The sequence below is a fragment of the Homarus americanus genome, unplaced genomic scaffold (genome assembly GCF_018991925.1).
Source record: "Homarus americanus isolate GMGI-L3 unplaced genomic scaffold, GMGI_Hamer_2.0 scaffold54443, whole genome shotgun sequence".
NCBI lineage: Eukaryota > Metazoa > Arthropoda > Malacostraca > Decapoda > Nephropidae > Homarus > Homarus americanus.
The window spans coordinates 7006743-7030706 of NW_024750852.1; the positions used below are offsets into that span (position 1 = coordinate 7006743).

At 37.4% G+C, this 23964-nt stretch overlaps 1 protein-coding gene across 3 annotated transcripts in view; it reads right to left on the minus strand.

Moving 5' to 3' along the window:
- Positions 1-883: 883 nt before the first annotated feature.
- LOC121854401 (anoctamin-4-like) overlaps positions 884-23964 on the minus strand; it is an 86228-nt gene continuing 63147 nt past the window's right edge. For all 3 annotated transcript variants that reach the window (XM_042349066.1, XM_042349065.1, XM_042349064.1), the window contains 15 exons: positions 23844-23944; positions 20097-20114; positions 15855-15964; positions 15509-15714; positions 14049-14212; positions 11555-11772; positions 11110-11274; positions 10701-10844; positions 10297-10466; positions 5968-6101; positions 4799-5004; positions 4146-4254; positions 1698-1873; positions 1393-1482; positions 884-1164 (listed from right to left, as the gene is read on the minus strand). In XM_042349066.1, the coding sequence (XP_042205000.1) occupies positions 982-1164; positions 1393-1482; positions 1698-1873; positions 4146-4254; positions 4799-5004; positions 5968-6101; positions 10297-10466; positions 10701-10844; positions 11110-11274; positions 11555-11772; positions 14049-14212; positions 15509-15714; positions 15855-15964; positions 20097-20114; positions 23844-23944 (2194 nt within the window). In that variant the 3' untranslated portion in view covers positions 884-981. The remainder of the gene's footprint in view (positions 1165-1392; positions 1483-1697; positions 1874-4145; positions 4255-4798; positions 5005-5967; positions 6102-10296; positions 10467-10700; positions 10845-11109; positions 11275-11554; positions 11773-14048; positions 14213-15508; positions 15715-15854; positions 15965-20096; positions 20115-23843; positions 23945-23964) is intronic.

A 23964-nucleotide genomic window follows, 5' to 3' on the forward strand; every position in this document is an offset into this window, starting at 1 on the left:
GTGTGGGAACTTTGCAGTACTGTACTGTACTGTACTGTACTGCACTTGTCACTTATACAGCATGTGGAAACAAAGCTTGGAAAATTCCTGATTTTATTGTGGAGTGATGATGTCATTAGTATCAAATGTGAAATCTAAGAACAAATGCTTTTCCTCTAAAGGTTTCCCTTTAATTAAGTTTTAAAGTACCGTATAGCCTCATAATTCGGCTGTGTGTAGAGTACCCTGTACAAAACAAAATTCACATTATACTACAGGTATTCTATTTTAGTCACACTACAGAAATTCCTTTAGAACGTTATGAATAAAATTATTAATAATAGTACAGTATACTGTACAGTATCTTTGCTTCCCTATCACTTGCTTGATACAAGTTTATACAGGTACAGTACAAGCCAAATGGTGTTGGATGTAAGAATTTGTAAATATTCTGGTGTTTTTGTTATCAGCTTTTAAACTGTTGAAGCCACGTAGTGTGGCAGTTAGTGTTCATGTACTGTACTATCATCATCAGTTACCCTCTAAATTATATGAAAATTCCCCAAATTACCAACTTTCAAAAACCATCCACCGTTTCAAAAAACTACCTACATTTTTATCAAATATCACATCCTTTATCATCTTATGCTTGATGCCTTTCTTCACCTAAGGCAAATATTAAGCTTTGTTACCAATGATAAAAATAGCTCAACACTCACCAAGTTTTGTAATTAATTATACAAAAGATGTATCAAATGTTCAGTGAGAATCACAATAAGGTTATCTAAATATTGATCTAAACCTATTTCATAAAACGAGTTGCTGGTAAAAAAAAAAATCAATATTTCATCATGTTCATACATAGTTTAAAAAGAAGTAAGCATGAGAAATTATTGTAAATTTGTTAATATCATTTACAAGGTGATACTATAAATGTACAAACATCAAAATACATCAATATAAAACACAAAAGAAATTAGCCTAAGATCTAAAGGCATTATCCTAAGATCTATGGTCCCTTAAGAAGGCTGAGGGAGTAGGGCTGTTGTTCCTTGAACTCGCTCGAGTAATAAGGCCTTCTCCGAGATCTATGTTGAGGTGGTCATCAGGCGACAACACCTGACGGACATGCCTTTCATGTTGCATTTTCTGCATTTCATTTTTAAATAGGGTTTCCTTTTCAACCTAAATTGAGAAAAATATCAATTAGACACATATTAGAGTGATGTATTAAATAACCTCAAGCTATTCACTAACACTTTTCCTTGAATGAAGAACTTCTCCAAACTTTCTAGGCACTCAATACCTGTCACAATAGTTGTTCAAATATTATATATACAGTATGTAAATGGCCTGAGCGAAGCAAAAGTTTATAAAATAAACACATCTTATTAAAAGCAAGATTCTCCCTACCTTTTTCTCTCTCATCATCTGGTTTTTAACTTCAACAGGTACATCAGGAATAGCCATTGCTACTGCCCCAGTGAGGAGAAACACCACATGCTGCAGGTAAAATACTGTATGGTGAGAACTACTGTATATATATTTACATCAGAGATAAGTGAATTGATAACATTCTGACATTCTACACTTTAAATGAAGAATAAAAGTGCTGAATAAAAAGTATGCATAGGACTTATATCAATTAAAGAGATTGCAATGAATATGGTATGCTTCATTCCATATGATCAAATATTACAGCAAACTGGAATAATTACCTCAAAAATTAGTATGAAGGCCAGACGTGCAGTGAATACATGCCAAAACTGCTGGTTGAAGCCATACGGGTTTTCGTCATTTGGACCATTACGGTAAGCTCTGTAGCGGCATGTTTCTGGCCAGCCGGTGCGGTTTTCTGGCCCCATTTCATCAGTATACTCAGAGGTGTTGAACACTAGAGGAATAATTACAGGGCTTATATATTTTATAATAAAAGCTATTAATACAGTAATTGGAATTGACTTATTTAAAACTACAAAACTGAACTGAAGAATACAAACACCAGGTGCAGGTCTGATGTTTAAACAAAATATAATCTTCAGCACCATTCAAAAAGTTAGGTTAACTGAAACAAGGCATCATTTATTCTACAAGAGTTACAATAGTGCAGAATGTAAGGTGTAACCCAGACTGAGAGTCAGAGTAATGTCCCAGTATTTGACATAATGATATAAATGTGGTATGGGGAACTCCAGAGACAACTATTTGGTGTTTAGATTATTTTTTAATATCGATATGTATTTTTGTAAGTCCCGAGGAGGAAAAAAAAAGTAATTTTGTGGATTCGAAATGGGGTTTGCAACCAGCAAATGCAGCCCGGCCTTGGGAAAAGACGCCGCAGTTTGTTTACGTTTCGAGAAAGCGAGATAGCAGGGCCCAGCAACAGGTGTGCACCAAGTATTTTTAGCTCTATGAAGTATGTTTGATAGGATGAGCATAAATAATGAGTGTTATATGAAGAATGTGACGAACACGTGGTGGTAGTTTGTAAGCCAGAATAAGGCTAATAAACGCATTGCTCTACAGACATTCATCCCCCGCCACCCCTGAAGGAATCGGCACCGAGAGTCCGCCCCTTGTTATGCTGGTGGGTCAGGCTTATTGTTATATACTGAATAGTTCCTACTAATGTATTGTGCCGATATGTGATTATGACAACAGTTGATGCATGTTTTGTATGTAAAATGTATAATGACTAGTTATGTCTGATCTAGGTCCCAGCCTTTCCTTCCTCGGGTGATTTCTAGAGTAAATATAGGAGAGATAATTACAAGTGTGTCCTATCCCTGCTATGTCATTGTTACATAAAAGACAAAAATAATGGTGGTTTCTGTGAAAAAAATAAATAAAATAATACAAATTATGGTAAGCAACAGCATTCTTAAACAGTTAAAAAGAATTGTGTATTTGGGAAGTAAAACGACTGTGATAGTAGATGTGAGAGTTATTAAAACAAAATTATAAACCAGTATTTATAATCTTAAAAAATTGTTAAAAGGTGACATTAATTTTGCTTTGAAAATATAGCTGATCAAATGCTACATACAGTATAGTCAGCATCAAAATAAAGATAGTGTATTTTCAGCAAATACCAGGAGGTGGCTGGAGTCATTTCAAATGTGGTGCTATAAGAGAATATTAAATTTATGTTGTACAGTTCTAATGGAAAAAATAAATAAAAATACAACTGACACAGATGCACATATAGGTGGGACAGGAATGGCAGAAACTTGGATGGACGAATGACACTAAAAGTCGTGTCCCAGAGATACAAAATGTTGGAGGATTGATGAAGACGGTGTGTAAATGCTTGGAGTGATGGGCTGTGACTGCTAACTTTCAGACCTAAGGGTGGTAACTATAGTACTGCATTTCCACACTAACCTGGCCCATAAGCCACACACCTCTTCCATATTAATAGCTGATTGGTTCATAAAAAATTAAAACTAAATGTGTTCACAATTGGTAAGCAGACCTGTTATTAACTAAAATAATGTTAAATATCTGGACTATCAAAAGGCAAATGATTTCAAGCCATTAGCACTTCAGAGAGGATGTTAGAAAATTTTAAATATTTACCATAAAAGGTCGATATAAATACGCACTTATACACGCACAGTCCGGGGGGGGGGGGTAAATGCTACGGGGAACCAATTGGCTATTTGTAGCTATAGACGGGGGGGTGGGGACTATGGACCAGGTAAGCGTGGAAAAGGTATAGTCTGACTGAGTGTTCAATATTGCTATTCATAACTTAATCTACTAGGCCACCTTATCCTGACTGATAAATAACTCTTGATAATTAATTGATTAACTCCCTTGTGGTCTTTTGATGCAAATTGCATCACTAAGCACTCCTGTGCTGACACAACCCCTCCCACTCAGCCATATCTCACGCTGAGAGCACCCGTCCCGTAAGCAGAAACGCGAGAACAGTGGACCGCCCCTATCAACCACTTAAACTCCTTCCACTAGCCTTGTGGGCTGGCAGATTAATTTCAAAGGGTAAAATTTGGGTTTGGATTGCTCTACCCAATGTTTATTAAATGGAAAACCATTCTTGTTACCAACGCAACCTGCATCGAATGACTGTGAGGGGGTGATATTTCCAACTATGGCCAGGGGTACCAGAGGGTTAAATGTCCAGAGTTTATAAGTGAGCATACCTGAGAGAGTATTTTCTATATAACCCTCAAGTGTGTTCCGCCCAGGTGAGTAGCCATACATATAGACGAGCCGAGGAATAAAGTCACTTGTGTATGAAATAACCAATGCCTGTAAAGGAAAACAATATTTAAATGTAAGGTAATTTATATGAACTGAATGAAAACCTCCCCTAAATTTTATAATATTCTGAATTCCTTATCTTCCCCTTAGTGGCTCTCAGTCATGTCAAGAATGTCACAGTACAGTTCTGTGTATCTTAAGTTTAAGGTTCTAATGCAAGATTTTGGAGTTACAAAGTTTGTTAACTAAACATGTTATTACAGATGTACTGTACTATTGTATGTCAATTGAAAATTCTACAACTAATAGTCTCCCCCAGGTGGCCTTTAAGCCAGTTATTCTACTTACGGGGTATTTATTTTTCACTAAGAAAGTAACCATTTCGTCCCATAATTCAATAATGTATTGAAAGCCAAAATTAAATTGCCTAAATCAGAGTTTGAGAAAAATAATGCCAGCAGTAAAAGAGGAATTAGTAACATAAACCTTGATATGGAAGCATCACATACCACCATGAAGAAGGTAAACACCAATCATCTTCAAAGAACATCATAATTCAGTCAATTTTAGTCATTAAAAAATGGAGACTCACATTAGTAAATACAGAGAAGTACGTGATGCCCTTCAGGATACCAAACCAGATACCGATGTCTTGGATCCTCTCTGACCGAGGTCTACGGCACTTTGTCAGGTACTTGTATGCATCAAGACGGATCTCCACAATATTGTTTAGCAAGGCAAAAATTGGTGCCAAAGGGAACGCTGCCACAAATAATGTCACAAACCCATACTGGATTACTGTAAAAGGTAATGTCAGGTTAGTGTGTTCACATAAAAGTTCCAGTTACAGTATTAGGTATCTTTCAAGCAAGTTAATACATTATTAATGAGAGGTATTAGTCAGGAAGTAATTCATGATTAAGCTGTGATTATTTATACCTATATATAAATAATGATGTATACAGCACAACAATATGACAGCAGGAAGTAGAACAGGTATGATATACATCAAGAGGTTTTTTTAGCAAGTTCGCATGTTTTCTCTCAAGAAGGGCTTGTTAACTGTGCCTGTGACAGCATTTGTGAAGGAGAGTGTGATATAGTTTTCATTGTTAGGAACATTCATTTTATGTTCGGTTTTATGTTATTTTTGTATTGTAATAGTTTCCTTTTTGTTACTGTCAGACATCTTGTGAAAGGAGTTGATTATAGCTTGTTTAATGGGCAAAGAAGTTTTACTTCATCCCCATCAGAGTGTGTCCATGAGTGGATGGTGATTTTAGGGCCAGATTCCCCCTAGAAGCAAACAGTATTACTGAAATTAACTTTCTGATTTGAGTTGCAGAGAGAAAATGTAAATGATGAAATGCCAAGGTAATGTGAAAAAATGAGAAGTAGATTTGAGAAAATTGCCATGAAAATTAGAGTGATATTGAGACAACTGGAAGCAGATGAAGGGAATTTAACTGGGTGGAAAGTGAGTTTGAGAGTGTTTGTGTACTATACTAGTAGTACCTCAGTATGGAAGTATGTTATACTGTATGTGCCAGAGCCAGGGGAGTTTGTGGCAGTGTTTCCTTTGTTGTACAGGTATAATGAAAAATTTTGTAACTGATTAGTCTAAAACAATTTACATGTTAAATATTAAATTTTCTCCCAAAATTCTCGATTCTAAACAACACAACGATACAAATTATCATGATGTATAATAGATACAAAATTAAGTGAAGCAAAAGTATTGGCCAATGAAAATCAGTTTACCCATTTCGAGGTACTCATTAAAGAGAGAGAGGCGTGTGTAAGGGGCCAAGTCATAGTCTTGTTCCCAACGTGTGTATGCTTCACTCATTTGGTTGTCGTGTCCTGTCCGTTTGTTCCACCAAACACGCATTATCCTGTGTAGACATCATCAATTAGTTTCCTGAATGTACAGCATGCCCTTCAAATTTGCGGATTTTTAATTTGCGGATGACACCCTGCATGTACCCAAGAATGTCTAAAGTTTTAAAGTTGCTGGCATTTTTGCGGCCGAGACAGGGAGCCATTCGTTCTAGACAGTAATTTATTTTACCTGTAGTGTGTGTGTGTGTGTGTGTGTGTGTAGAGACACACACAAAACACATACAAATAAATAATAATGGGAAAATCCTCTCACAAATAATAAAAAAAAATGTCTACCCTCAAGTCCACTCCATGCTTTATTATTAATAAAGCACAGTGGACTCGAGGGTAGATTAAACATTATTAATACATTTGTTTGATTATTTGTGGGAGGATTTTCCCATTATTATTTATTTGTATGTGTTTTGTGTGTGTGTGTGTGTGTGTGTGTGTGTGTGTGTGTGTGTGTCTACCCACACATACAGTATATACAATACAGGTAAAAGAGAACCTAACCCCCCACAAATTTGAAGGGAATGCTGTACTAGAAACTGGGGTTTTAGAAGAAAAGAGAATCAACCTTGAAATTATGTACAGTATTACCCAGCTTTACGCGGTTTCACTTTACGCGATTTCTCATATACGCAGTGCCTCGCCAGAACCGAACTTTCACTTTCCGCGGTTCATCTACCCATATACGCGCAGAGTGTCCGGCTCTACGCTATTTTTAGATTCGCCCCACCCGCCTCCTCCCTCCTCCAGCCTCCGCCTGGGCAAGCCGCGCGGTAAGGTTGCGCAGTGCATGTCTCTGTTGCGTTATCACTGACGTCATATGACGTATCGGACTGTGACTGGCCATGCATCCCTACCCCCCCTCTGCTGCTAGCTGTAATTGGTTTAAAGTAATATGACGTGTCCACCCGGGGAGGGAGGGAGGAAAGACGACGCTTGACCTAGCCGCGGCAGTTTCATTCCTCCAGGCCACACCGTGTATACGTGCATCCATTGTTCTGTGATAGTGATAGTGACAGTGAACGTGACTTTGAGGGATTTGTCAGGGAAGCCCTGACAACTGTAACTGATGGTGATGCACCTAGTAATGGTGATTCACCTGAGGACCAGTAATCTGCCCTCTGCCTCGGAACCAGCCTCCATCCCCGTATGCTGACCCATCTCTTCTACTAACGTAAGTGTTACACCTAACTTTTAGTTTTCCTAACCTAACTTTTATTTTTCCTAACTTAACCTTTATTTTTCCTAACCTAACCTCTTCTATATTACTTGTTTGTGCATACCATCATAAAATTAAGATAAAATTTTTACTACAACATAGTTGTGTGTCGTCAAAAAGTGGAGTTTGGGGGTCGGGCCAGTCTCTATTGGAATTTATCCCATATGTTCTGTTGTTCCATTTACGCGGATTTCACTTTCCGCGGTACCCTGTGGGTTCAATTGACCGCGTTAATCGGGGTACTACTGTACAGTACATTAAATATTACAATTGTCTGTTGTGAATGATGATATTACAGATAATATTCTAGGCCCCTGGTAACTCTATAAAAAGAATAAGGGTTAATACAAATATGGTTTGCAAGATAAAATTAATAAACTTTATCCTAGATTGGCAGAAAGGATATTGTTGTGGTGCTTCTCAGAGCAATCTGTACATAAAAAGTACACAAGCAAATTTACACGAATAGGCCTGACAGGCTGTTTTGGGGTATTTTGCCATTCCATTGTTAATGCAATAATGAGGTTGATATATGTAATTTTTTTTAATACATGCACACACTATCGTTAATACAAAATGTGCAAAAACAAAATTAAAAATTATTGTAAGGTAAAAAGCATAAAATGAAAAACATGCGCAGGAGTTAACACTCGGAATGGGGGAAAGAAAGGAAAGGGGAGATCTCCTAGCAGAGACGGGAAATATGACTGCTAGCAATTTCATATTTCCCGCCTCTCATCCACCAACTTTCAGGGGCCGTGTAATATTTCAATGTGATTCTGATCTTTTAAAATGTTAGTTTTTGCATAATGTAGTTTTACTGATATGTAATTTATCTTAGTACAGTATGCCTTATTGTGGGTAAAAATAAGTACTGTATATATTAAATGCTTCCTCCGAAAGCGTGAATTTGCTACCAGAGTTTAACAGTTAATTCACGTATAAAATTTCTGATAAACCTGCATGCTCATGTTTGAAATAATGAATGTATGTATCTTCTTACAATTTAGCTAAATATCTTTCTCGTCTGAAACTGTCATCCCAACGATTATGAATAAACTCATTTAGAAATGCATCATTACTTCAGGACAAAATTGGACAGATTTGCAACAGCCAATCAGCTGTAACTCTTGAGGAGGGGGTGGGGCATCTCTTCTCAGCTGGAAAAAAAATGTACTATACCAAGGGGTGTCTCAGGTAACAGTGGACCTCAGAGTGTCAAAGATTGTCCCCTCCCTCCCCCAACCATATACCACCTGATTTCTAATCACCCCGGCTGTGTATCTTCTGGTGGTCATTACTGTATACATTTTTAACTAAGTATGCAAATACTGGGTGTGCTATTTACACTAAAGTGTACATATACCAAGAACATTATTTAAACTAAGGTGTGCAAATACGAAAGAATGTTATTTAAACTAAGGTGTGCAAATACCTGTACCAAAAATGTCATTTAGACTTAAGTGTGCATATCCTCATAAGTCATGTTTTTAATGCATATTACAATAAATACTATTATTGTACATCAATAATTTTATAACATAAATAATGGACCGGCAAAACAGTCCAGGCTGTTTTGCCGTGACCAGTACTTTAACCACTGCCAAATTTAAAAGGGGTTTTGGAGATATAATTTGTACTGTACCAGTATTTCATTACATCACAAGAAAAGGGTCTTCTCACCTTGGACAGTACAGTGACCCCTCGGTTAACGAACTCAATCCGTTCCAGAAGGTCGTTCGTTAACCGAAAAGTTCGTTAACCGAAACCATTGTTTCAATGGGTTTTGGGTAATTGGGTCCAGCTCACCGAAAATTTCCTAAATTCAACAAAAATGGTAGAAAAGTTCACTTACTTTGAGGTGTGTATGTAGAAGGCTCCTGGATGATGATGATGATGGGATTTAGAATGGGGGTGGAGAAGGAAGAAGAGAAGGCATTGGGGTGGAAGTCACCCCATGGCGCCATTTCACCCATAAAATTTTAGCTCTCTTGGTGTAATTCAAGATTATTTTCTTTAAATCAACACTGCACTGCATTATATATTGTCAATATGTAAAATATATTTCAAAATGACCAATAATTTGCTTGGAAACACAGAAAAAAAGCATTTAGTTGAAGAGAGTCTCAAGCAAGATGTTACCTCCAGTGAAAACAGAGAGACTAACGCCTGTTTGCTGTGTTAAGAGGCTGGATGCCGCGCATTAAACTAGTCACTTTACCTTCAATTATGTTCAATACTTGTTAAAATGACTAAAAAATTGAATATTAAACTTTTAAAAGTATTGAATAGTATAAACTTCTTGATATTTACTAAAATAGTAAGGAATTTAAGCCCTAGAACCGATTAATGTATTGGCGGACTGATACTAAAGCTGGTTGCCCGGTCAGTGCAAGCGAAAACATGTTGAGGTCGGTTCGTAAGAAATTCGTTAACTGAATTTTTGTTCGTTAACCGAATTGAAGATCCTTATGGAAGGCAGTTCGTTAACCGAGGCGTTCGTTAAACGAGGGGTCACTGTACTTCATGGATTTTATCTTTACTCTATATAAAAGTCTACACAGTTTTTATTATATATACCGGTACAGTACAGTATACTGTATTTCCTCTTCCGTTTCTATATCTTCCACTTCATTACACTGTACAGGACAGGAAAAGCAATACTTCATCATACATACCTAACTATAACTCATCACTTCTTGTACAGTACAGTATATGCTTTTTTTTCTCTTTCAAGCCTTTTCCCTTTATTGCAATGGTTTGCTGGAGTCAAGAGCAAACACAGATTCATCCATTTTTATTGCTATATACAGTACTGTACCATATATTCTGTTATGGTTTTACCCACCAACTACAAATACCAAATATCTATCTGGTTAAGCCATGTTACTTCACACAACCTTGCATCACCCATCAACAACAATTAAATCCCCAAAAATCAATTTTTTTTTTAAATCAAGAAAATTCCTACAACTTACGGGAAGATGATTTCAAGGACATTACTGAAAATCTGTTTTCCAACCATGATGATGGCCAGCTGGACACATAATTCAAAGAGACAACCAGCTGGGTCACACATATCATAACGCAGTTTCATCAGCAGATTAGTGCGTGCATCTGCGTCTCCCGGGTGATAGAAGAAGCGACCCTGAGAAAAGTACAGTTATCAAATTCACAAATAAAGCTGAGACATAACAAATTAATAAGTTTTAAAAATTCTTTGATAGGATGCACAAAACTTAATTTAAAACTTCAACACCATCAAAACCACAATCATATGCTTCTAATTGGAAAAAGCAGTCTTTGAAAGAAGCTCCACACTGATTATCTGCCAATTTGAATAGATTTGAATACATATACTACAGGGTATTCTGAAATCTACCTTGAAGAAGGCAATATAGATGAGAGAGGAATAGAAGTTGATGAATTGGAAGAGAAACATCTTGAGGGTGAAAGAATCCTCATACTCTGTCTCTGTCCTTGGCACCTCAAGGTTTGTCAACCACACGACCAACTTCTCATAGAACTGTGGGGGTAAGACATGTTAGTACAGTACAGGTATTATCATAGTTAAATAACAGGAGAAAGATTATTTTGAATGTAAGAATATTTTTAGTACAGTGCAGTATATTGCTGGGTATTTTTAATTTGTATTAGTACAGAGTTTAGGTAGATGACAAAGAATGCCAAACAATGGATTTTAAAATTCATCAAGAAACCAATGTCATTACCATGACTGATGTTACTGTGTACTGATTAAAAGTAAATAGCAATGGGCAGGAGCAACTTACAAAGTTGAGTATAATGATGACCATGAGGTTGAGGCAAGCAGCAGTCATGGACGTGACAAGCTTGGCATTGCGCCTGAAGAGGTCAGAAGTGGTTTGGTACATGGCTATAATCACAGCCATGCGATACAGGATCACACTGAAAACTGCAGCCATCACTACAAACAGCTGGAAAATAACACCTCCCATAAGTCTTACCATGTTGCATAATTTGGAATTTGGGTTTTACACATTTGTTTCCTATTTTCGTTATTAAGGGTCATTTAATTTCTTCTTTTTACATCTTCATCTCTACTACCACTAGGAACAGTATAGTAATTACCTCTTATGTCTACCTCTACACTATTATTCTTAATGCTTGTTTCCATTTACCCAATATTAAATACCTTTTGTTAATTAATAAAATTGACATGCTAACTGTAAAAAAGAACACTTCATATCCACTGACCATCAAAAGAACTAAGGAGTTAGCAGCCACTAAGCGGGTGATTTGATTCAATAAAGGCAGGTATGGCTCGGGCTTATTAGTGACCGGGTTAATTCTTGTTGTGGTGACCTTCTCTTCAAACTCTGGACGCAGTTCCTCTTCCTCTTCATAGTTATCCAGGTCCCACTGCCACTGAATGACTGCCTGTTTCCGCTTCCACAGCTCCAAGAACATCGTAGCTAGTAAAGAATTTCCCGTAGCTAACTTACCATGTATTGCACGCACTGTACAAACAACCAACAGAGATATAAAGCTCACTCTTTTCTTCATCATTCATATATGTTACAAAAAATTCATCATTAGGAAAGCCCCAAATTATACGCCAGCAGTTAAGAACACTGTACAGTACTAACCATTTACAAAATATAAATTATTTTGGGTCCTGTAATGGACAAATAGAAAGCTGTTGTGGGAGAAATTGAAATTTCTCTTAACATAACATTCATGGAACTACCCCCCCCACACACACACACACAAACACCCACCCCTCCCCACACACGCGCACACACACACAACCTCACACCAGTGGCGTATTCTTAATGAATGCAAGGCATGCATTGCATGCCTAGTAGAAAGCAAAATATATATTTAAATAGTATCTTCAATAATACAAATTTAATTTTAATCTTCACAGTTTTCACTCAGGAAAGTTGAGGAGACTCAGCATCCCTCAATGCAGGCAGAAGGATAAGCTGCATGCCCTCAATGGACACATAGACGTAACCATCCTATCATAACATGCTAAAATTAACTTTATGGTGTTGAAGCATAAGGAAATTGAGCCATTTTAGTCAAATTTAATACGTTTTCCCTTAATAAGCATGAAGTGTTATGTTATACAGTGTTATTATATTACCTAAGAGTTGTTGTTCTATAAGAGTGGCTATTTAATAAGGTTTCTGTAAATGTAATGGGTACAAATGCAAGTAATTCGAAAACCGCATTCACCTGTCGAGAGGCGGTGGCTCACCGTCAGCGGACCACATTATTATGTATTTCTAAATAACCCTACAGTCCACTTTCCGTTATGGTTTTTTCACTTGGGAAAGTTAATCAGTTTTCTGTTTTACTTGAAATAATAATCAGATCATATAATAAAAATATTTACTTAGTATTTAAATATTCAGCAATAAGATCATTGGCAAGTTTACAGAGTAGGCCAGCGTTGTGCATGATGCCTAGTCATTTTGTTTAACTATTTTATTTCTAAATTACTGTAGATCACACTGAAAGATTAATATTCTTTTGCCGTAAGTATTTTTGCTCCCATTATTTAATGATTTATAATAGATACTTTGTCAGATGCCTCTGATATAATTTAAAAAATTAGGCGTTTATAAAAGCTTGACAACCCTTATTTAGAGAAAGGCCATATCCTAATTGATATTTGACTTGATAACAGATATATGTGTGTGGTGTTCTGCATGCCTCATCAGTGCAACCACGGTACGCCACTGCCTCACACACACACACTTATGCCCTGTATATGATTTAATTTGATTAAACTAAGAGGTGTATCTTACCCTCCAACAGTATCTTAATAATGATGAACATCGCCCTCAACTATACAGGCCTGTATTTGTTACATTTACCATGTGAACCAGTATACCAGCTATGACTAATTCTCAAATTGGGTGCAATGTATCCAAATTTTAGCCTCCACAGTTTCCTAATCAGCACAAAAATATACTGTATTTCTGCATCACCAGTTTGGTATACAGTTGTACCCCGCTTAACGCGGTTTCACTTAACGCGATTTCTCATATACGCGGTGCCTCGCCAGAACCGAACTTTCACTTAACGCGGTTCATCTACTCATATACGCGGGAAGCGGCGCGGGCACGATGCGCACAAGGTCGCCCAGTCATCAAAACATTACCGAGTTCTTCACCCGCCACCCACCACAACCGGCCCAAGTCAGTGATAGTGATAATTATAGTGAGGATATGGACTTATATGGACTTTGAGGGGTTTGACAAAGAGGCCCTGCAAGCCTCTGTGGTGGATAGTGATACAATTGATACAAGTGATACAGGTGAGGGCCAATAATCTGCCCTCTGCCTCAGAACCAACCCCCCATCCCCGTGTGCCCAGCCATCTTTTCTACTAATGTAAGTGTTAAAAAACCTAATGTTATTGATATTTCTCTTAATTATTAATTGTGTGTGCATACCATCATAAAGTTAAGATAATATTTTTACTACAACATAGTTGTGTGTTGTCAAAAAGTGGAGTTTGGGGGTCGGGCCAGTCTCTATTGGAATTAATCCCATATGTTCTGTTGTTCACTTAACGCGGTTTTCACTTAACGCGGTACCCTGTGGGTTCAATTGACCGCGTTAAGCGGGGTACAACTGTTCATCAAATTAGTCCAAAACTCTTATAATGTAAATCCAAAACTTTTTTCTGTATATGATATCCTAGATAAAAAAAAACAAGGATCCATAACCCTTACCCCAGAAGGACATGGCAATAGAAAAGAAGACAGTGGCAGGGTTGTCAAAGAGGAAGGTGATGCGGGAGTTGAGGCAGGAGTCTTCAAGTTTCCAGAAGTCACAGAGTTTGTCACAGAGTGGACACATAATCAGGGAGTCTGTCTTGTTGGTACATATCTCCTCACTGGTGAGAGAAAGTATAAGGTTAGAAGAGAAGGATAACACTTATATGCCAATTGTTCATAGGATAATTCTACAAATACTGTCGTAAATATGAACATTTGTTGACAAAATACCCACAAAACTTTTGGCAATTTTGATTTAACATGTACTGTTCAAATTTTACTCAGATTTTCTTCTTATTCAATTATAAATAAAATTGAAAACAGCATTACCAGCTATAATCACACAAATATGACCCATAAGTAGATACCAGATATTGCCAAGTGTCGAGGGAATTTGATGCACAACTAAATGTACCTAAAGACTTGGCACTCCATGTAAAGTAAAAAAATGTCATGTTTACATCCTTAACAAATTGAGTATGATCCAATCCCCGGAGTACAATGACAACCCTTTGAGGATGACTTGGCCCTTTGATTGTAATTTCAACCTTCAAATATGATTCATAACCTTTTGAAATAATGACTTATTCCCAGAAGTTAATCATGACACTGTACTCGTAAAGGGGAGTCGTGTCACCATAGTCAAGGGATATACTGTAGGTTCATAGGTTCACCTCTCAAAGTTTTATTCGTTTCCTGAACATCGATTACTGACATTTCATTTCCTACACAAGAAAATGAAGTTAGAAGAGGCATAGTAAAGAAACCAGGCACTGGAAGCATAGCTCTTCTCCTCACATACAAAATAACGTTGAAAAAGAAACTTCTCAAAGTAATCAACAACCAAAATCAAATTGAATTTATTTTTGTACAACATACCTAGACACTATATCTAAATTATTATACACATGTAATCTCTCTTATGAGCATCTGTGAGTATTCTGAATATCTTCGTCAATATAAGTATATATTAAGCCACCTGGGGTCATTATAAGTAACTGTTAGTCACCTGGGGTCATTATAAGTAACTATTAGTCACCTGGGGTCATTATGAGTAACTACCCGGTATTTGTCTCCTGGGATCATTATAAGTAACTGTTAAGTCACCTGGGGTCTTTATGTGTAACTTTTAATCTCCTGGGGTCATTATGAGTCACTATTAGTCACCTGGGGTCTTTATGAGAAATTTTCCCCTCTAAACTGTGCACCTGCATAGCCATACAAATCAATAGTGTCATGTAGTTTATTTTCCACAAACGGAACATAAGCGATGGTGACAGGTGTATATCATATTATTTACCTTTAGGTTTGGTCAATGTTAGGTTAAGTTAGGTTGTTTAATCATCAGGTGACATAAACAGGGGTGCCATTAGTCCAACACCATACGAATACTATGCAATAGGAGTGAAGCTGACCTGGGCTTGTTGAAGTCTGAGTACATGATGAAGAGGCCACAGAGAAAGGTGAAGGCACCGAGGATGGAGGCTGGGATGAGCATTTCCGTGTAGAAGCCCAGCCAGGCAAAGTAGAGAGCCATTTTATCCCCAAAATACCGCCGTATAACATGCAGAGGTTGTTTCTTGTACCAGTTACCGTAGTACGCCCACTCTAAGAACAGCAGCTGCAGGAAAGTTGAAAAAAAACTATTAAGCCAAGAAAACCACAATTAACTCACATGGATCAAAAACACCCCAGTGAATAATTTTCTGGACACAAGTACTGTAATCAACCCATCAGAAAGACTACCGAGGCAACACTCACCCGTCGGTCACACAGAGAACCATCAGGACCATCCTTGTCGTGGCGGCCATCATGGAGTGGGAAAGCAGCTTCGTAAGTGCTCGTAGAGAGCAGCCGAGAGACGCCCACACCTGGAGGAAGATGCCCGCCAAGGTGTTGACAGTTACATTTGGGCTTAGTTTCGTGTTTTACGTCACCCTTACATACATCTCCTAGCCTTACTTTGTCGTTACAGAGCTGTGTGTATTTTGATAGTGCTCCTTAAGGTGAATACAGTGGTCCCTCAGTTAACGAGTGCCTCGGTTAACGAGATTTCGGTTAACGAGTTACCTTCCATAAGATTCTTAACTTCGGTTAACGAGCAATCCCTCGATTAACGAGTTTCTTACGAGCCGACCTCCACATGTTTTTGCTTGCATTTGGCGGTCCACCAGCTGTAGTATTAGTCCGCCAATACAGTAATCGGTTCTAGGGCTTATATTCCTTACCCTTTTAGTAAATATCAAGAAGTTTATACTATTCAATAATTTTAAAAGTTTAATATTAAATTTTTTAGTCATTTTAACAATTATTGAACAAAATTGAAGGTAGGGTCACTAGTTTGTGGCGCACCATCCAGCCTGCCAACACACCATACAGGCGTCAGTCTTTGTGTCTTTTCAGTGGAGGTAACATCTTGCTTGAGACTCTCTTCAACTAAATGCTTTTTTTCTGTGTTTGCAAGCAAATTTTTGGTCATTTTGAAATTTATTTTACATATTGACAATATATAATGCAGTGCAGTGTTGATTTAAAGAAAATAATCTTGAATTACACCAAGAGAACTAAAATTTTATGGGTGAAATGGTACCATGGGGTGACTTCTCTTCCACCCCAATGCCTTCTCTTCTCCCTTCTCCTTCACCCCCATTCTAATTCCCATCATCATCATCATCATCATCATCATCATCATCATCATCATCCAGGAGCCTTCTACATACACACCTCAAAGTAAGTGTACTTTTCTACCTTTTTTGTTGAATTTAGGCAATTTTCGGTGAGCTGGAACCAATTACCCAAAAAACCATTGAAACAATGGTTTCGGTTAACGAGCAACCTTCTAGAACAGATTGTGCTCGTTAACCGAGGGACCACTGTGCTAGCGATGATAATATAATATTTCAGATTTATACAACACTGACATAAATAACAAATCGTTAATATCAACTACTTTCTTAATGATACCGTCTAAGATAATTTAAGTTAGTATGGTAATCAAAGCAGAATTCGTACAAGGGAACGTGTACAATGAAAGACAAAAGTCGTGTCGTGAAATTTGGTGAAAACATATGCCAAAGAGCTGAACTTTTGGTGCGCTCTGCCGTGGTAGAGGGCTCTCATAATGTTTCACGAGTTATATTTAATCTTCGGACAAAACAGCAACACGACTTTTGTCTGATTGTACACACTTGATGGAACGAGTACTTTTCCGTGATGAGAGAAAAGAGGAAATCAAATGAGGCAAATATATCCCAAAGCTAAATTAATCAAAACCATAATACAGTATCCAAAACCTTCAAAGCTTCAAATGACAATAAAAAAAGTTGCAGAAAATGCTAGCTATAAGCTTCACACTTGAGCACTTACCAAGGCCAAGAGAACCAACATTCCCACCCAAAGAATTTTCCTGTCGTTTAAGGGATTTAAAACATTTATAATTTATAAAAAAATTCTGCCAATAAATGAAAATGTGTCCGGTAGGAATAAATCATTCACCTGAAGATTCCCCCCCCCCCTCCCCACAAAAAAAAATAATACAATAACAGTAATACTTATTAAACACCCAAACACTAAAACACTACGTGGTGTGGTCGGGTCGGGTTGGGTTTGGTTAGCAGTAATTAAGGTGGTTACTATAACCTTAAGGTGAAATAAGTTATGGGTGGGGGGATGGGTGAATCTTCAGGTGATCCGAACTCATCTATAAATATATAAATACAGTACAGTATGCAGAATATATACATGCAGCCTTTAATGAAGTCGTACTTACAGTGCTTCCATATAAAATATTTAAGAGATAAATATTTAATTGCACACTACAGTACATGCAATATTTGTTTTGTCTTTATTAAGTGCACGGTTACAGAGATTAACAAATATATCACTCAAAATATTAATAAAAAAAACATATGAAATAACTCATAGTATAGCCTACAGTATTTTCTCTATTAAATTGTGGATTACACTTTTACACCCAATTATCTACTTTCCATTATTTACTGTACTTTACAGGGAAAATTTCATAATACCGTACAATATTTACTTTTAAGACCAGGTAAAATTCAACAACTTTCAATGAACAAGCTTTGTACACTATACTGGTGTTATACGGTTAGTAGGTAATTAGCAGTTACCAAACAGGGAGGTACTACCGCCTGGGAAGATATTGGAAGCATAATTATAGTCTAATGGTAGACCCTGCTGCCATATGGCATCACGAAAATTGTGACCAAGTCCCAGGTTGCTGATCTGACTTTCTGCCTCATTTACACACAATTGCAGGGTCTCAATTGTTTCTCTTACCATTGTTTCTCACTCTTGATCATTTTTTTATTTCATTTTTTTATTTCTTAATGGTTCATTATTATTATTATTATTATTACATATTCGCCCTCCAGACCCTGATGTGGGTCAGTGACCTGTGCCCGTAAAAAAAGAAAAAAAGAAAAAAAGATGTAATGCAACCTTCCATGTCCAATTTCAGAATGCTTTTTATTTATTCTGTATCCTGTATCAGAAAATACACACGATAATTATACAGACTCCTCCCAACATACTTTTCTTTGGGCAACATGCGGTAATGTTAATACAGTATACACAGCAGTCAAGAAAACGTGTACAAGTGTTTATACTCGAAACGTTAACATTAAAAGATACATTTATTTTTTTTATGTAAGGTCTACTGTATATGTAACGCACTCATTCTGTAATATTACAATTAGTTATTAGGCCAAATACCGAGGCTGTTTATCAATGTGAATATTAATTAATGTCACACAGACACAGTTTTACCAACGCAAAAAAAAAAAGAAATCTTTTTACTTTTACTTTTATCCTCTTCGTCACTGATCGGCTTGTTAGCCGCTTGGGCGATCATTCACGTCTCTGATTACTTTTCCTCTTCATTTATCTTCTTCACCAAAGGATCAGCTCGCTAGCCGCCCAGGAGATCGGTCACGTCTCTGTCACGCACTGTTGGCAAATACTGGGCATGCACCGGCTCCTGAATGTACCTGAACCCACTCCAGTGTTGGTCAAGTCTTGTCTTGAAAGAGCTCACACTTGGTGCCGTCACAACACTCTCTGGTAGATTGTTCCAAGAGTTTACAACCCTCACTCCGAAAAAGTTTGCCCTCACAGTTTTCTGGACTTGCGGCTTCTTCAATCTTGAGCTGTGACCCCTTGTGGGGCAGGCGTCCGCCAGCTCCAAGTAAGGACACTCAACTGAGTAGTGCCCTCTGAGATGCTTAACTAGGTCCCCCCTTGCCTGTCTGTAGTATATTACCACAATTCTCATGAAAATTATCATACAAAAATGATAATTACCAAAAAAAAAATGCATTTAAATAAATTAGAATATATGTATAGAAGGAATGAGTTGTGTGCCTCAAGTATATGAAAATAACGAATTCACATCAATGTCCTGCAAATTAAAGGAGAAAACGCATGCATCAAGTCAGAAAACACTCCAAAATTAAATCAATCTACCATAACAATGACCTTACATAATAGTTGAATATAATGAAGAGATAAGTAACCATCACAAAACTTCAATGGCTGAAATATAAATAAAAAGAGAATTAAGAAATACATGATGACTTTTCTACTCGGCGAGGATCGTTCGTGAGTCCTGCAGTGAGCCGAGCTGGATTGAAATGTCATTAGGTTTTTTTATATGAATTTCCGACACTTGTAAACATCAAAGTTGTAGTTAAACGTGAAATAATAAAATCTAAATTTAAATAAATATATACATTTTTAAAACAAATACAAATTTAAAACCCAAGTACCGAAACTTTAATTAAAACTGCAATACTGAAATATGAGCTAAAATTTAAACACTATTAAACACACGAATTTTTGAGAAAAGAATGATGGGATATTCTAGTTTAAAATTAAACATCTAAAGTAAAAGTTGAAAATAACAAGCAAGTGCAAGTGTTAAGAGAGAGAGGACAAGACAAGAGGTTCGTCAACACATAACATGCAACTGTAAATACCTACTCCGGAGTTTGAATGTATCTGTAATGAACACAACGACACAATTAATGTACCATCAAGCCCAAAATACTAGCAATGGTATCTTAACGAGATCAATGGTGTCGAATAATTTGTCTTGGATTTTCTTTCCCCCCAAGGAAGTTAAATTAGGTAAGGTAAGATTAGATTAGATTGGGTGTCTTGTTTTATTTTGTTTAGGAATGATTAGGTTTGGTTTGGTTATATTAGTGCATTAATCATTGGGTAATAAATGCTGGGGTAACCTAATCTCACGTGATCTTTTATTTTCTGCAAGCGATTTATAAAAACTTTAACAATACGAGACTCGACACCTAAGAGGATGAATGATTCATTTACATTTATTGTGAAATTCAAGTTGGTTTTGGGTTTAATAGGGATGTATCTAACTTGCACCTATTCAGAGAATCCAACAAAATACCAGTTCTATGCGAAATACTTATTTAAATCCCGCTCTCAATCTTGGGTGGGACGGAAGTACGTATATGCACGGAAGTATGGGCGAAGTATAGAGGGGTGGACAAACAGACAATTGGAAATCAATAGACAGTTAGTAGCGTGAAAATAAGTTAATGAAAAATGTCAGTTTACGTTAGTTGCCTTCCATCGCACTGACATCCGCCCTACGCCCAACCACATCAGATTCTGAGATCCTACCTTAATTTTCCCCTTAACTAATGATGTGAAAGTGTACAGTCTGCGCAGAAAATTAAGGCACAAATTGGGTTGAGTCATCACTTTTAGCACAAATCGTTTTACCCTCAAGATAGGGATAAATTTTGATCAGAAATATTTAGTCACAATTCTAACGGCATCTGGAACCCTTAGGCGACAGTTGTCACATAGCAACAACCGCTCAGTCTTTGTTTAGGTTGCGTGGGTGGAAGGTTTTTGTACCCATGTGAGCGCCACGTGCCGTGATTTTACGCCTGAGTTACAGTGCTTTATCGTGTGATTTCTGGGTCTTTAAGATGTCCAGGAGAGTTACTAAGCGTGAGGATGTTGCACAGGTGATTGGTTTATACAAGACTAATCATAAAGTTACTGAAATTGTTGAATTAACCGGTGTGTGCCGCCGGTCAGTGTAAAAATTCATCTCGGAGTTTGAAGCAAACAGCCAGGAAGAGTTGCCTACCCCTAAACCCAGGTCTGGGCGACCACGGCTTAGGTCTCCTAGAACCAGGAAGGTGATTGCTAGGCAAGTTAATGCTAACCCTAAGCTCAAGGCACGGGAATTAAAGCAAGCTAACCCCGGACTCCTTGGTAACGTCTCCTTAAGGTCGGTGCAGCAACTTCTTCATGACGATCTCGGTTATCGCGCCTACCCGACCACACCGTAAGCCTCTGCTGACTGCTGCTGCCCAGAAGGAGAAGAGGATCACTTTTGCAAAGAAGTACAGTGTCTGGTCCCTTCAGGAGTGGAGGAACGTCCTGTGGAGTGATGAAGCCATGTTTACAGTGAGTGGTTGTGGTCACGATAGGGTGTACTGCCGGCCAGACTCTGACCCGCTCGACCCCAGGTACACCGTCAAGACAGTCAAGCATCCTGATTCAGTGATGGTATGGGGTTGTTTCACTTATTACGGTGTTGGTGAGTTGGTTGTGCTTGAAAAAAAAAAAGAAGTTAACCAGGGTGTGTACCTCGAGCTTCTCTGTGACGTTCTGCCTGACTCGTTTGAGAAAACACGCGCCGACGTGTTCATGCAGGACGGTGCTCCCTGCCACACAGCCAAGTTGGTTTACTTAGTGGTTGGAGGATTGCCAGGTTTCATATTTTAAGGACTGGCCTGGCAATTCCCCCGACATCAACCCTATTGAGAACCTTTGGGGGCTCATGAAACGTCGCCTTTGTGACCTCGACAGCTCGTCCGTCCCCAAGCTCACCACAGCAATTAAGCAACTGTGGGCCAATTTCAACCCACAGCACCTGCAAAACCTTGCAGACAGTGTTCCACAACGACTGGAAGAGGTGCTGGGAAACACAACAAAATACTAAGAGGGGTGGGTGAGTGTTATTTTCATTTTTTTATTGCCTTACCATGATTTTTTATTTTTTTTCCACGGTGTGCCTTAACTTTTCGCATAGACTGTAACTATCAGGCCCACTTAAACACAAAGATAGTGATGACAATATCTTCAGAATCGCATTTAAGCTCTCCCTAAAGCAGATTTTTTCATATGCCCAGACACTCGGACAACCGTATTAGCGTCTCTGCTCGGCCGCGCTGGTCGGTATGTATCTTTAAATCCACTATTTAAGCAAATTTCCATCAAAACATTAATTACACTGAAAAACAGGAACTTCAAAATCAAGTACAGGTTGACAATCCTTTATCCGAAATCCTTGGGGCCAGAGGCATTTCGGTTTTCGGAATTTTTCGGTTTTCAGAATGGTTAGGGTTTTTTTTTTCTTTTTTTTTTTAAATATGTGTATTAGCCCACCGGGGCATAGATCACTGACCCACAGTGGGGCCTGGGGGTCTAAAATATAATAAAAATTATAATAATAATAATTCATAGGTCTAGGTCGTGTTTCTCACTTTTTATCTTTTTTTTCATTCTTGTATTTCTTTACTGTATTATTATTTTATTATTACAGTATTATTGTTATTATTATTATTAATTTTATTATTATATTTTATTATTATTATTATTATTATTATTATTATTATTATTATTATTATTATTAGGCTATTATTGTAATCATTATTATTTTATTTTGGTGTATAATTATTAAAAATTTTATTTACTATGAATAATTATTATTATTATAATTATTATTACTATTACTATTACATTTTTGCCCCCCAGGCCCCGATGTGGGTCAGTGATCTGTGCCTGGCTGGGCTAATAATCCCTGTTAAAAAAAAAAAAAAAAAAAAAAAACGCCCCACAAAAAACTTTCGGTTTTTAGAGCTTTTCGGTTTTCGGAATTTCGGATAAAGGGTTGTCAACCTGTATGATGACAACTCTTCTTAACGGAATTATCACTGTACTTAATTGGTTGACTTTAAAGGCACAAAATAAAAATGGCAAGAATATTATACGAGACTTCCTAAACAAGTTAATATGTTCACTAAACTATGACACGAAACAACAGTCATGGTCTCCTGAGAACTGGTCAAGTACTAACAGTTCAAAACCGCGAGAACAAATCAAATACAATCTCTCTTCAATGTAAAAAAAAAATAAATAAATAAAAAAAATCCACCGATGAAATGTCTAAATTGAAAAGTGATTACGACTTCATAAAAAAATATATGATTATAAAAAAGGTATTCAAATAAATTAGATTTCAAAATGCGTACAGGAAAAAAAATACAAGTCTTCCCAGTAGATGAAAGGAGGGGAGACGAGTTTATCAAAATGGCAGGAAAACTTTGCACCCGATCAAAGATCTCGTCAAAACATATCTAGACGAGTGAAAAAAAGGGATTATTTACAGGGGAAAAAATTGGTCATATCAAACGGGTTACAGTACATCTAGTAGCTACACATATAATCTATGTTCAAGTTAACAGTACTGTACAATCCTTACCCCAGAATCTCAAAGTTTCACATGTCAGTTTTCCCTCAATTAGTGTGAATAAAAGAACACATCAAATTAAGCTGGAATCTCAAAGGATAATTATGGCGTTTCTAGATGTCTTCTCTTACTCTCAATCAAGGTGAAAAACTTGTCATGGGAATCTAGGAGAAGTGTTGGGTAAGTGGGTGGTGCGAGGGACATACCTAGCTCAGCGTCAGAGTAATGCACCCTCAGAAGAATCTCCCATACGATCTGGCTCCTCTGGGACGGCGTGAAGAACGACTCTCGGTCCTTGATGATGAACCTGTAGCATGTCAAGATGTC